This window comes from Diadema antillarum, unplaced genomic scaffold (assembly GCF_040938485.1).
Source record: "Diadema antillarum isolate AM-2024a unplaced genomic scaffold, OU_Dant_1.0 seq00002640_RagTag, whole genome shotgun sequence".
NCBI lineage: Eukaryota > Metazoa > Echinodermata > Echinoidea > Diadematoida > Diadematidae > Diadema > Diadema antillarum.
In genome coordinates, this window is record NW_027273240.1 from 23,311 (window position 1) to 38,994 (window position 15,684).

At 39.9% G+C, this 15,684-nt stretch overlaps 1 protein-coding gene across 1 annotated transcript; it reads left to right on the forward strand.

The window, feature by feature from the left end:
* The first annotated feature begins 9,011 nt into the window (after window positions 1-9,011).
* On the forward strand, window positions 9,012-15,245 carry LOC139715020 (thialysine N-epsilon-acetyltransferase-like). The gene is made up of 5 exons (XM_071626654.1): window positions 9,012-9,078; window positions 10,051-10,194; window positions 11,812-11,988; window positions 14,303-14,343; window positions 15,024-15,245. Exons 1-5 carry the CDS (start codon window positions 9,012-9,014, stop codon window positions 15,243-15,245), a joined length of 651 nt encoding a protein of 216 aa, XP_071482755.1.
* Window positions 15,246-15,684: the final 439 nt, after the last annotated feature.

Sequence of the window (15,684 nt, forward strand, 5' to 3'; positions counted from 1 at the left end):
TGCCGCGGAAATTCCCCTGCACTATAGGCATGATCATAACTTGCATGTTCCAAAACCAGGGAGTACTTTATCAAGTGCTTTGTCAGTGATTTTCGTCGAAACCTTGCTCTCAGCCAGTCAGATGCAAGAATTTCTGTAGCTTAAAACAACTGGTTGTCAGTGACTGACGAGTTTCATCAATGTCGGCAAGCCTGTGTGTGTGTGTGGGCCGGGACGGGGAGCACTGTTTGAAAATATGCAAGTTATTCTTAATTCATGGGGGGATGTGCCTTCCGATTTTTTGAAAATCAGATTAGTAACGTAGAAATGGCTTACAGATGAAATTATTGACAGAATTTTGGTTTGGAATTTTATGTGGTATAGTATCCAGGTGATGGAGAAAAAAAAATGGCACAACGGTAATATCGTAAGATATATGGAGCATAAAGTATATAATTTCTTTTCGGACACATAAGTGATGAGCAAGCTATCCTACTTTAACACAAGTCAGTATGTATTTGCATTGCATACGCTCTTTAACTGACAATAATTTAGCTTTGTCATGCCGCGTAGGGAAAGTCCCTTTCAGACTGACAGACAACAGCATTAGAATCAGGGTATCAAAGTACCAGTCAGTGGCCGATCGAAAACTGGTGACTAAATATCAGTCAGTGCTTGGAGATCCAGTTCGATGTCATCTATTCTGACAGGCAATGACAATATCCATCTTTGTGTTTTAGCGAAAGCAGACGGCCCTCTCCTCTCTCCTTTTCTCCTATCCTACCTCTATGCAAGTCATCCCTCCCCCAGTTTCCCCTATGTTATGTATTAGGAGGGCTGCATGCAAATCAAGCAATGTTTAAGCTGTAGCCCTTCTGCGTTATTCATTGTATCGCTGATAATGTTCTGTTGTACATTGTAAAGGCAATGGAGAAACTGCACTGCTGTATATTCTAAAGGTAATGAAGAAACTTACTTTGTTAGCAATTAATGTTTATGTATATCCATTTATGATTATGCGTGGTGCCATGCGTATGTATCTGCTATGAGCAATGATATAATGCAGGAACCAATAAATGAAATGAAATCAAATGAAATCAAATCAAATTATCTGAAACCCTATTTACCGTGTTTCATGAAAAATGGAAAGTCGAAAACTGACTCAGAATCCTATTTCCTCGGCATTTCAAAAATATGAAATATGAAAATTTTGTAGGGAGCAACGGGATATGGAATGGGTTTTTGGTTTAGCGATTCGACTATTTAAATTGAAATTGTTGTGGGCGGTCTTCAATATCCCGTTGCTGATTTTTCAGTTGAAACTAGGATATTGTTGTTTTGTTCGTTTTCCAGTTAGAATAGCAGACGGGGACTTGATTTCCAAGCAGTGTTTGATTCTTCGTCACCAGTCGTCGACCGGTCCCTTATACATGGTACTTTGATACCCTGGTCACCCCGCTTATGAATGACGCCGTCTGCTTTCCGGAGTGGACTAAAATTACTTGGTTATGTAGGATCCGCACTGGGACTGTTTTCCCGCATTTCGAAGAATTATTGCAGCTCCGTTGAATTTGAATTTGGGAAGTTGGGAAGGATCATTTAAGGTGAAATTCATGCCACATAAAAGTCTCTATGAGATAATGTGTATGTGGGTTTAAAGACAAACATTACCAACAGTCAAAAATGCTCATTTCACTGTCATTTATAACATGATTAGCTGCTGTCCTTTCTGGAGACATGTCGTTCTTGATCGTCATGATATGATTTCATTTCATTTATTTTCATTTCCAGGATAATGTAACTTAAATATACAGTCTAACATTTACATATACATAATGAATGTAAATAGAATGTATAATGAAATGAGTGGAGAGCTCTATATACTTACATGTATATTGATAAAGGCAGACGTATATATATATATCCATAAATATAATCATATATAGGCCTATACGTGGTCGACGGTGGGAGGGCGGCGTCTCGGACGGGTTAGGGCGGTGGACGTTTCCACTGTTCGTGGCCTCTCTGCTTCGGGCGTTGGCGTGGCAGCGAATATACAGCGATGGCTGGTCTTCCGCCTTATTTTTGGCTGTATGTATCCCTATTCTTTCATTTTTCTTCTGCCTTTCTTTGTTTCTTTTCTCTCTCTCTCTCTCTCTCCCCAAAACACGTATTTTCCTTTGCTATGTTTTTCATCTTCAAGTACCACTTATAAAGGTGCTACTTTTCAATGTGATTTTTATGTGGTAGCACATTACTGCACAGTTAAAGTAATAAAAAAAGGACTTTGTAACTGCTTGAACTTTAAGGGGCCAGACTCGCCAAGCATTGATGCTATTTTCTGGTTCCTTATCATCCTTGAATTTTCCAATGTGACTGCATGTACACTGTCCATGACATTTCATTGGATTTGATGATAAATTCACATTCTTTAACAATATGTATATGTGTCTTTTAGAGCGTATGTTTTGCAATTTTGCAATGCTGTTATGAATTTCACTGTTTGATTTCATTTCTACGTCAGAACAAGAGTAGGCAGTTATAGTGATTGGAGCAAGGAAGAAGAACGTTTCCAAAATTCATAACAAATAAAAGCAAAGATGATGACATAGCAGAATAAAAGAAGAAAGCATTCATTAATCCCTAACAAAAAGGTCCTGTGGTACTCCCTGTGGTACTTGTCGGTACCACACAATGTACCACACACTTGTAATGTTACCACAGGAACTGTGTGGTACTGTACCACAGGCTTGTAGGGTACTCCCTGTAGTACTTGTCAGTACCACACAATGTACCACATAAATAAATGTTACCACAGGAACTGTGTGGTACTGTTTTACAGGCTCATGTGGTGCTCCCTGTGGTACTGGATGGTACCACACAATATACCACACAAATATATGTTAACACAGGAACTGTGTGGTACTGTGTCACAGGCTCGTGTGGTACTCTGGGATGTACCACAGGGCAGTACCACAGGACATTACCACAGGAAAGTACCACAGGACAGTACCACAGGACAGTACAACAAGACAGTTTTATACACACAAATTGTCCTGTAGTATTTTGGGACGTATACCACACAACAGTACCACATGAATTGTCCTGTGGTATTTTGGGACATACCACAGGAGAGTACAACAGAAAAGTACCACAGGATAGTACCACAGGACAGTACCACACGACTTGTTCTGTGGTATTTTAGGACGTACCACAGGACAGTACCACAGGGCAGTTCCACAGGACAGTACCACAGGACAGTACCACAGGATAGTACCACAGGACAGTACCTCACGACTTGTCCTGTAGTATTTTGGGACGTACCACAGGACAGTACCACAGGGCAGTACCACAGGACAGTACCACAGGACAGTACCACAGGAAAGTACCACAGGATAGTACCCCAGGACAGTACCACACGACTTGTCCTGTGGTATTTTGGGACGTACCACAGGACAGTACCACAGGACAATACCACAGGGCAGTAACACAGGACAGTACCACAGGAAAGTACCACAGGATAGTACCACAGGACAGTACCACACGACTTGTCCTGTGGTATTTTGGGACGTACCACAGGACAGTACCACAGGACAGTACCACAGGAAAGTACCACAGGATAGTACCACAGGGAAATAGTACCACACGACTTGTCCTGTGGTATTTTGGGACGTACCACAGGGCAGTACCACAGGACAGTACCACAGGAAAGTACCACAGGATAGTACCACAGGACAGTACCACACGACTTGTCCTGTGGTATTTTGGGACGTACCACAGGACAGTACCACAGGACAATACCACAGGGCAGTACCACAGGACAGTACCACAGGAAAGTACCACAGGATAGTACCACAGGACAGTACCACACGACTTGTCCTGTGGTATTTTGGGACGTACAACAGGGCAGTACCACAGGACAGTACCACACGACTTGTCCTGTGGTATTTTGGGACGTACAACAGGGCAGTACCACAGGACAGTACCACAGGATAGTACCACAGGACAGTACCACACAACTTGTCCTGTGGTATTTTGGGACATACCACAGGACAGTACCACAGGAATTGTCCTGTGGTATTTTGGGACGTACCACAGGACAGTACCACAGGGCAGTACCACAGGGCAGTACCACAGGACAGTACCACAGGAAAGTACCACAGGATAGTACCACAGGACAGTACCACACGAATTGTCCTGTGGAATTTTGGGATGTACCACAGGACAGTACGACAGGAATTCCTGTGGTAATTTTCGATGTATACCACAGGAGAGTACCACAGGAACTGTCCAAAATCCCACAGGAAAATCATAATATGGTGCTATTCCACACAGAAGTACCACACAGCAAATTAAATTTGTAAGTACCACAGAAAATGCTACAGGATATTCTTTTTTTTTCTTAACATTTTATACCAGAGGACTATCACATCAGGAGAATATCAAACAGCAGTACCACACAGGAGTACCACACAGGAAAATTGTATTCAAAGGCAGAATCAACTGCAATCTATAGCAAAAATACAAACAAAAAAGCACATATTAATATTCTTCAATTAATTGATAGATGACATATGCTGTGAATTATAACAATTGATTTGCCATTACTTATCCTGTCCTATACCCCTACAGTATTACCTATTTAGTGAAAGTGCTGATGTAAAGCATAAGAAATTTCATAAGGACTTCTGTGGTACTCCTGTGGTACTCCTGTGGTACTCCTGTGGTACAAATTTTTACATAGCTCATGAATATTCATAAAAAGCACTCTAGATTTTAGAAAATACATATATGACTTAAAAAGTCAAAGTATTAATGATGGAACTTACTTTGAACTTTATGAAAGATTGTCTAATTATGTTATGTTATTCCCAATATCATAGATATCGTTATGAAAGTGTAATTTCATATCTTGATAATAAAGTATAATCGAGTTAGTAACCATGCCTTAATGCTTTACGGATAGACGGCCATATATATGTGTACTGATACGGTCAATGGCTACCTAGGAATAGAATATGACTATATAGATCTATTATAGAACTAGATTGGCACTTGGCCATTAGACTCTCGTTTGAGGTTATATGTTAGGAGTAGGACAGGTTATTACGTAGGGCCATGTTTGTCCTGAAATCCATCACTCACCTATCACGAATATTCCTTGATATGTGGCTAAAATTTTCCCAGATTTTTTTTTTCGATCTATCCTGTGTGGTAATCTCCTGTGGTACCATGGAAATGCTGTGTGGTACTGCCCTGTGGTAATGCTGTGTGGTAATGATCGACCTGTGGTACTGTCCTGTGGTAATGTCCCAAAATACCACAGGACAGTTCCTGTGGTACTGTTCTGTGGTACTAGTCCTGTGGTACTGCCCTGTGGTACGTCCCAAAATACCACAGGAATTCCTGTGGTACTGTCCTGTGGTACTGTTCTGTGGTACCGGTCCTGTGGTACTTTCCTGTGGTACTGCCCTGTGGTACTTTCCTGTGGTACTGCCCTGTGGTACTTTCCTGTGGTACTGCCCTGTGGTACGTCCCAAAATACCACAGGAATTCCTGTGGTACTGTCCTGTGGTATGTCCCAAAATACCACAGGACAATTCCTGTGGTACTGTCACTGGACGATGAATGATGTACTGTCCTGTGGTACCGTCCTGTGGTAATTACCGCAGGAGTACCACAGGACTTTTTCGTAAGGGATCCTACACAGGTTAACTTGTTATGCACGTGATATTGTTAGAATTACATAACTCACATTTTTAGTGTAGTAAGTTTTGGGTTCTTCAGAATATTCTCCTGAAGGACTGCGATAAATTCCATACATCTATACATATGGCATTTTCAATTTATGTACCACATTAAGCAAATCTATGGGCCTATAAATCATGTGGAATCTCCTTTGACAGCATATGGAATTTAATATTTGATAACGATTTTTCCAATGACGAGGATACTTGAATACATATATTCTAGGCAAATTACTTTAGTTGCGGTCTCAGGGGCTCCGGATGCCTACGTTTGAAAGAAAAAAAAATCTAGCAAATGCACTTTTCCTTCTGGCAGCACCACTAACGTTCCATGAGAATTATAACCATACACGAACAAGATAGTGAAATCAACATGTCGTTTTTAACGTTTTTACAGAACCATATATCCTTGAGGTTAACCTTTCTTCATCTGGGGATTTACAGATATTATATTGTGGCTTTGCAACGTTCACATTAAGTAAACATCCACTTCCTAAGAACATTAAGCAATACACGGCGTGTATAAGTACTATATCGTGTGGTGCAGGAAATTTTTGCATCACCATTCCAAAACAGTAGAGTGATGTCATGAAGTAAAATCCAATGCTTTCTACTGAAACAATGTCTACTATGGCAACAGATCAAAACAGTTTAGCGTTGTAGTACAAAAATCGACAACTCATAAAAATCAGAGCAGAAAATTGACAGAAATCTAATAACAATGTTTTTTATGTTCGTTTGCTCGTTTCTTTGATTGATTTTCTTCAACATAATTTCATGAATAAACTGAACCGAAATTCTTTTCAATCATACTTCAAAAACATCAATATATAGATAATTATACACTGTATATATATATCACTCTAAAATATGCTTCATTATGTAGGAGGTGAACGCTCTTTTTCTTATGTCTCTCAAAAATTATGTTGATATCACAGCACAGTTCGGGGTGATTTCTCGTGCGTGTATACATGAAAACATCTTTATCTGTGGATTTGTTTTTTTCCTATTATTTGACAAGGAACCGCTGACAAGAGGAAACATGTCCAATTTCTGTTCCGGATAGACCTAGCAAGGCTCCTTTATAATGACCGACGTCTTTCACTTTTGAAGAAAAAAGACAGAAAGACGATCGGAAATATGATTTTAAATGTTAGCAGAAACCCTAAGCACAAACCTGCGGTCGTATAGGCTGGTCTTTTTATTTGGCCACTTTAATTGACAGACTTCATCCATTCTATACAGTGAGACATTCATTTTTCCTTCGTGTGACTCCCGAACTTGGAAAAAAGTGTAATTTTTCATCGCTGTCTTTAAAGTTCATGTGCTCAGTCATGCGTGACATTTGTCAACACAATTAGGTACCAATGAGGAAGAGTTTTTTCCTTCCTCACAACTGAAATTGTGCTCTCCATAGATGACAATAATGAAATAGTAGCCCTCCATAGTTCACTGTAAAAACATCGGTGTTAGATTTAACACGATGGGTGTTAAATCTAACACCGATCAAGCTTCAATAAAGGACCACACCCATACGTGTCGAAAATGTATTGTGACGGTGTTGAAAAGTGTTCACCTGGCACTTCGTGGTGTTAATTTGACTCTGTGGCTGGTGATATTTTTGACACTGCGCTAGAGTTAATTCATTAATGACACCGCATTGTGTTGATTTGATATTGGTGGTGTTAATTTCAATGATATAACACCCGTCCAGCTTCAATAGGATACCACACCAACTGGTGTTACTGTGGTGTAAATGTGTTGACATTTTTTTTTTCAAAAATCAAGTACTTTATCGGAAAACTCTTCATCGTCTTGTTCAGAGTTAACAGGAAATTCAGTCCCTAAGAAACTACTAGTATTAAAAAAAACACAATTTTATATTTTGAAATGACACCCGGAGGTGTTAATCTAACACCATGAATGAGCACCGGAAATTTAACACCAGACTTTATTGCAGTGTTGGATCACCTTATTTATTTGTTTGTTTGTTTGTTTTTTATTGTTCCATATTCCACATTTCAACAAATACATAAAACATAAACATCACAATACAAAAGCCTGGATGAATTGTCAAGTACAGCTTATAAGACAATAAAATATGTGAAATATGAGGAATCTACATAGAAGCATTGCTTGTAGGGTGTAGATTCCCAGATGCGGATGTGAGATTATTTCTTACTTGGTTATGTAATTAAAGGAATGACAATTTGTGAATTGGAGAAATATAAACGCCAAAAAGTAAAAAGAAAAAGAAAAAAACAAAGAAAACAATTTGATACGCACTGTTGTAAAGTGACACGATAAATGCAACCTAGACACAAATGAAAGAAACATGAGAAATTGGTGGGGGGGGGGGGAGACGTCTGTACAGTGGTAGGAATATCACATTATTTACACTACTGCAGACAGTTGCCGGAAAACTTAAACGAAATCATCGTATACCTATAGACACACACACACACACACACACACACACACACACACACACATACACACACACAAAATCCCAACCAACATACATCCTGCGTTTCCGTTAATGATGCAACAAGAAAACATGAATGTAGCATAATTTTATGGTTTCCATTTGAGCTTACGGAATATCAATCAAATACCCTACTCATGGAAAACACGGATTAGCGATCACCCATGAGACCCAATGCATGTCCGGTAATGGGAATACCATGATTGTTTCTTTTTAGTTATCATGAGCCCTTTTTACACTTGTGATTCTTAACCCCGGACTTTCTCTGACCCAGGGCTATTGTTAGTCCCGTACCAATTTTTTTTTTCAGCTTTTTACACTGGCCAGTTAGTCCCGTACTATCTCTTGTCCGGGGATAAGGAGAAAACTGACCTTTTTACACTCGTATTTCTTAGCCCCGGACTTTCCAAACTACATGAATATTCATGATTACGCTGTGCACTGTACACGTACACGAACGCACCGGCAGCTTGATTACCTCGTTTCTGATTGGTCAGTGATGGGGGTCCGACTTTGTCTCCGTCGCTTAGCCCCGGATTATTTTTTCGTTCTGTTTACACTCACTTGCTTGGCACCGCAATTGCGGTGCTAACCCTGCTATTTTGCAGGGCCAGATAGTACCGGACTATCGATGGGGCTAGCCCACTTTGGCAAAAACGAGTGTAAACAGAAAGTGGGCTAAGGATAGTCCCGTACCAACGGTGGGGCTAAGCCCCCCCCCCCCCCCCCCCTTAGCCCCACCGTTGGTACGGGACTAAGCAAAAATGTACAAGTGTAAAAAGCCCTATGGAGTGTCTACGATGTCAAGAGGGGCCAAGAACAAGAACAATGACCTCAGGATGCTCCGACTGGGTCCAGCGGTACCCTGTTAGGAGGAAATGAAGCGGCTGCGGAACCTGCCGCAGTCATCAACTGCTATAATGACCTCTGAATATGTCATGTGGAGAATATTGATATCAAAAGTGAGAAGTAATATTTTATTTAGTGTTTGAAGCGTGCGTGCGTGTAGACCCATGCGTTGACTTCCAATACAGGAAACCAACTTTCACAATTTCCTTATGATCCTGGCTCACGTCCATTAACAACAATATAACTTATAAGCAATCGAGCTTCCATGCTCCGTTCATAACACAAAAGTTACAACCTTTGAAGGATCAAGTTCCTCTTGCTTTGAAGGTACCTGAGTGCCCAACAAGAAGGGACTTACAACTTGCTGTGGGCTCCATTGTCGGTTGAATACAAATTCTGTACCATGCTTTCGAGAGTGCCACTGCGGGTCATGTTGGCTTCACTGCGTTCCGGTAGGCCTACCTCCAGAAGCATCGCAACCGCCACACAAGCAACCAACAAATTTACAGAGGGGGTTAGTCGCATTGCAAGGTGTTGGCGCAAATCTCTGATTAGGAACTTTCCCGCCGAAGATTTCAATCAGTTCCTCAGCTACGAAGGCGCGCAAAGGAGGAATCTCGGGTCGTACGTCACAAAAACAAAGGAGGTGACAAACCAAGTGAAGACGACATCAGGTCAGTTAACTTCTATGTAATCGAATTATATTTAGAAAATACCTAGGTTTATATGATATATTTTCCATCCAGATTTAAGTCCAATGAAATCAAGTGCCAACTAGGAATGCATCAGAATTAAAAAGAAATAATCAGGAACAGGAAAAAATTGTTGAATTTTCAAATAAATGTTATTTGACTTTATTAACAGAACAAAGATTGGATATGTATTCTTTTTTTCAACAATGAATTCGATCATGTTCTAGCTTATTGGCAAACACCGTGTATCATGTGCTTAAAAGAAGAGAATATCCTCCTCCAAAACATTTTCCTACAGATCAGTACGAAGTCGATCCCGAGCTCGTGAGTCGATACGTCGTCCGTCCAGCCAGGCCCGAAGACTGTGGAGAAATCATGAGACTCATTGTTGGCTTGGCCGAGTGGGAAGACACGGCAGATCAAGTCGAGATTACAGAAGAAGGTAAGATTCCTTAGAAAAATGTGTTACCAGTGGTGAAGCAAACCGAGGTATGATTCTGCCAACGTGTTTGGCTGCGGAAGGAGAGGGGAGAACTGCATTCCACCCCAGGCCTCCCATCCCCCCCCCCCCCCCATATACAAAACACATACTAACTGGCTCCTCAAACAAATTTAAGAGGAAGTATAACCAAGAGGAAACCAAGAAAAATATGACTAAGAGGAATGTCAACCTGCTGGAATACTATCAAACAATATAGAAATGAGCGCATTTTTACCTTTCTCTTTTTTTTGGGGGGGGGGGGGGGGGCGGGGAAGGGGGAGGCAAAAAAAAATTTAGGCCTGTAGGCCTACATAAATTTGATTCCCATACGACTCATCAGCAATGTTTTCTACACTTAACTGTGCTTTGCTCTTCGGATAGGCGCTCTTTTTTGTTCTCTTGCTTGGAAGCATTAGTGAGATGGAATAGTTTCGGCTGAGATGGGGATTCAGATTTCCACTTGTTGCGGAGATAATTATATTACAAACCACTTTGATGAAATATCAAAGCGCATACAATGCCGAGAGAAAATAATGATAACAATAATAATAATAATGACAATAATAATGTCCTATTTTACCCAGGGTATACCCTCTTTAGTGTTACCACTGCTCTACCAGAGAGAGGGCCATGCAATTATTATTACCCTACCCATTCATACACTTGGGTCGAATGGGACATGGTGGGTAAAAGCATATTGTCCAAGGCCAAGGACGTAAGCACTGGGCGGGGTTCGAACTCGGGTCCTCCGATCGGGAGTCGGGAGTCTTGTCCACTATGCCACAGCGCCCCTACAAATCAAAGTTTATTTAATGAAAATCGATTTTGAAATGGATGAGATATCCAAAAACTAAGAGGTCCTAGTAAAAGGTGGGTCCCAACTTTTATCAATACCATTCGGTTTTGCTTTTTTTTGTATATAGGCCAGACCTATAATCTAAACCATTTCGAAACCAAATCTCAGCAAACAAACTTTAATTTCCTCTTAGAATGGTAAGATCTTTGTATGTGGTTCCTGATTATCTCACAAAAAACGTAAAACCAGCTGGATCCCCATGTCCGCCAAAACTATACACCCGTTTAAATGCGTTATCTGCCCCAACCCTTCTACCTTTCTGTCTTAGCTATTTCATTTTTATCCTAACTGTCCATACACAATTTTGAATTTTGCTTGTTTTTATGACATTGGGATATGATGATAATGATTATGCTAAATTGTACTTTACATTGATTGGTTGATTACTTCTTTTCCACTCTGGAAGTTCTTTGTACATTGGATATCACAAAAAATAGACATTGAATACATCACAGGTACACCACAGACATATCACAAAATACGAATGAAACTAAGTCATACTAACATACAATAGCATATGCACCATAGCAGCATAATACTTTAACTCAACATTTACAACTGTACAAGTATATGTTTTAATATGTTATATTATACCTTATACTTTTTTTAAAAATGAAATAAAATGAAATGAAATGGATGAATAGATGAGTGTAGTGATTGAGTATTTTGTTTTCTTCACAAAGGTGTTTAATAGTTTTGATATTCATGCCTTTGTCGTATAGACTTGAGACGGGATGGATTCGGGGAGGAGTCTTTCTACCAGTGCATCCTCCTTGAAGCCTGTCAGGATGATGACGTCAGCAGCGTCATCGGTTACGTCATGTTCACACGGAGCTACTGCGCGTGGAAAGGGCGCTCGGTCTTATGGGAAGACATCTTCATTCGTGATGATTTCAGAGGTCAGTCGAAAACACTGATGTTATTCTTCATGGAGGGGGGGGGGGGTGGAGCCATATTCAGACGGCCAAGGCATTATAATTCGTTTTAAAGAAAAATTCTTCGTGCAATATATCTCCCAAATTAACATTCTATGAATTAGTTTTCCCTAGAAAACAGTAAATTAACTAGCTAATATTACTTCATTCGCTGCAGCTGTTTCAACGTGTATAACACGCTTTTCCAACCATGAAGGAAAATGCGGAACAGATCATAGTTTCGGGTGGGGGAATTTTGATAAAGAAATATTCAGAAAAAAAAATGCAAATATTGCCCCTTGTGAAAAATTATGCATCAATATGGGCTAAATGGAGAATTGAACTGACAAGAGTACAGTATGCATGCATCTTATTCTTTATGTTTGATAATGGCGAAATTCATCTCTTTTATAGAAAAAGCAGATATACCTAAATTCCCTCAATGACCTGTTTTCTATGCACATCCAAAAGTAATACACCCATTTTTTTTGCATCCCTGCCAATCTTAAATTGTATTGATGGTGCAGTCCTCAATCTCTACACACTATGCCATAATATGTTCCCTACTGTGGAGTAGTCCTGAAGCCCCAGATCAATTCTTAAGCTTTGAAGAACATTGTCAAAACCTTAAGGGGAATCAAAAATTTCCCCTTTACGAATGCTCCTAATAAGATACTTCTTTTGCAGACGTGTATTCCCTCTATGGATGCTAATATATATATATATATATATATATATATATATATATATATTTATATATATATATATATATATCAGATGACTTGTGTCTCGAATCCGTCCTCACTACAATGCACTAGCAACGATTTGACGAAATCGTGATTCTGAGCTTAACCACTGAAATCATTTTCAGAGAGATTCGCAGATTTACCGTTTAGGAGACATTTATTTTCTTTATGTATATCATAATATAGCTGATATCATAGAACTCTCCTTTATTTCTTTCAGCGTTTACAATATTCAGCATTATATAAAACGAATCATATTTCACATGTAATGCACAATACAGGGATTACATAGGTCATTACCTCAAGGCGGTAACAAATCACTTAAAAATTAAGAACAAGAAAATAGAAGTGTATGGAAGAAAAAGAAAGAGGTGTAACGAACAAAACTCAAGGGCTTGCAGTAATGGGATCACTTGACTATTAAAAGAACTGGGTTAAACAAGAATGAAAGAAAGTGCAATGCTGAGAGACAGTTTTGCTGTGAGACGTCTTTGCAACAATGAGGTTTTCTATCCATACGGTCGTCATTAATTCTTTTTTCCTTTCCTAAGAAGGATCAACGGAATTATCCAGCATGACTGTTTTATAATAGAAATGATCTTTGATGGACGGATACCTATTTTTTTTTTGAAATGTCGTAATTAAATCTTTGAACATTTGAACGCATACCTACTTTTTTACCTGAGTTTTAGATTCAATCCACCATGATAATAGTTACGTTCAGACGGGAGCCCTTAACCTCGAAGTTACGAAACTTCGAGGTTAGAGCTTGTAGTTAGGGACCGTGAAGACGCACTCGTAGTTAGCAAACCTCGAGGTTTGCTCGATGTTTCGAGCCACGAGAAATCTTATGGTTAGCGCTCTAACCACGAGCCGCGGGGGGTCCCCACTCGTAGTTAAGCACCGTGTGGACACAAAAAAACAACGAACTCGAAGTTAAGAGTGACCTCGCCGTAAACTCCAGCCCCCACAATTTCCCTCTGCTTCCGGGTCAACCTCCCAAACGTACACCACAAATACACTACACGTGAAAAACCTATGACGCACGACACAACAACATCATCTTTTCTTCCCATGCGCTTGATCTCTGAAACTGAACACGTCGAACTCGCTACTGTATTCTATATTCTTCTCCGACGCTAAAAAAAAAAATGTTTTCGACGAATATCTTCATAAGGCATAAAGTCATCAGTGCCATGCTATCTCTGCATACCATGACAGAGAAAAAGAGTACCTGTAAGCGAGTCCGACAGGGTTGGACTAAAGAATAAATAGACGCCTTGTTAGCAGTGTGGGCTGAAACTTCCGGTTTTGTGGTTTTAACATCGAGTGGGACCCACTCGTAGTTACGGGGGGCAGAAGCTTAACCTCGAGGTTTCGTAACCTCGAGGTTAAGATTCGTCGTGTGGACACACGTCGTAGTTAGGGGGCAAGAGCTAAACCTCGAGGTTTCCTAACCTCGAGGTTAGGGCCTGCCGTCTGAACGTAACTAATGTCGAACCTGTGAAATGTCGTAATTAAATCTTTGAACATTTTTGATTGCTCTTTAACAGAAAAAGGACTTGGTTCCGTCTTATTCCACGAGGCGTCCAGGGTAAATACAATTTATTTTATTAATCATACAAATTCATAATGTAAGTGACTTGCTAATCGAAGTTTGTGTGTGTGTGTGTGTGTGTGTGTCCATGTTTTCTTTTGAGATGGAGGAAAAAGTACATACACAGCTTCTTTTTCTATACCAATTACCATCTATATATTATTATGAGAATCAACAAGAGAAAAAAGTAAAACAACATATTGCTGGCCATACTCTCTAAGATCACTAAACTACTTATATGCGTGAACGATCAATGGATTTTTTGCCTTAAGCTTTTATTTTGCCTTTTGCCTTTTGTTTTGTTTTTGTTTTGTTTTTGTTTTTTTTTTTTTGGTGTTTTTTTTTGGGGGGGGGGGAGGGTTGTGAAGCTTGTCTTATCATCCCGGATGAGTGTGTTTTCTGGGTCCTGTTTCCTAAAGCTGTTCGTAAAGTTATGAATAACTTACGAGCGACTAGTGATCAGTTCCAATGTGCTGTACTTAAAGACAATGATCACCAGTTGCTCGTAAGTCGTTCGTAACTTTACGAACAGTTTTATGAAGCACCCCTAGGTTCTACGCGGTAATTGTTAATGCAGGAGCTATCTTTGGAAAATGTTTTATTACTTTTTTTTTACCATGTGACTCATGAAATCTCAATCTCCACACTTGATATCCCCTGTTCCTTCAACCCGATAGATAGCCTACCTCGGTGGATGCAAGTATATCACTGGTTATGTTGACTTCGAGAATGAGCCCGCCAGAGAATGGTACAAGAAGTGCGGCTATGAGAACATTACGGAGAAGCACGGCTACAACCTGATAGCAATGACCCGGAAGTCCTTGCACAGCTACGTCGAAAACCACCGGCCGATAGAAAAGTTAGTCAAGCGTGGCGTGTTCGTAGAATCGACAGTCTGAAGTGGAATTTTCGATAATGTATGTACTGGTATCACTAATGATTATTCATGCGTTCTCCATAGACTTAATGTTGTATTAATTGTGTCCGGCTGTTAATCTTTTTGCTCTCATCTCTTCCCTCCACTTCTTTCATGTTAATCATTACAAAACATTTAAGCTGTTGTATTGAACATAGAAATGTCAATATTTTGATTTTCGAAATCCGCAAACCTGACCAATTACAACTTATGGAAGAGGATTTACCTTTAAATGCAAGAGAATGTTCAGTGGAGCGGTATATGTTGAGATTTGAATATTCTTCAATTTTTGTCCCTCCAACAAATGAAATTTATATATGATCTGCACTGCTGATCTGTTATCTAACAAACATGTCTGAAAAAAAAAGGAACCACGTTACTCGAACTTGTGATCTACTACAGTACTTTCCGGGCAGAGACAG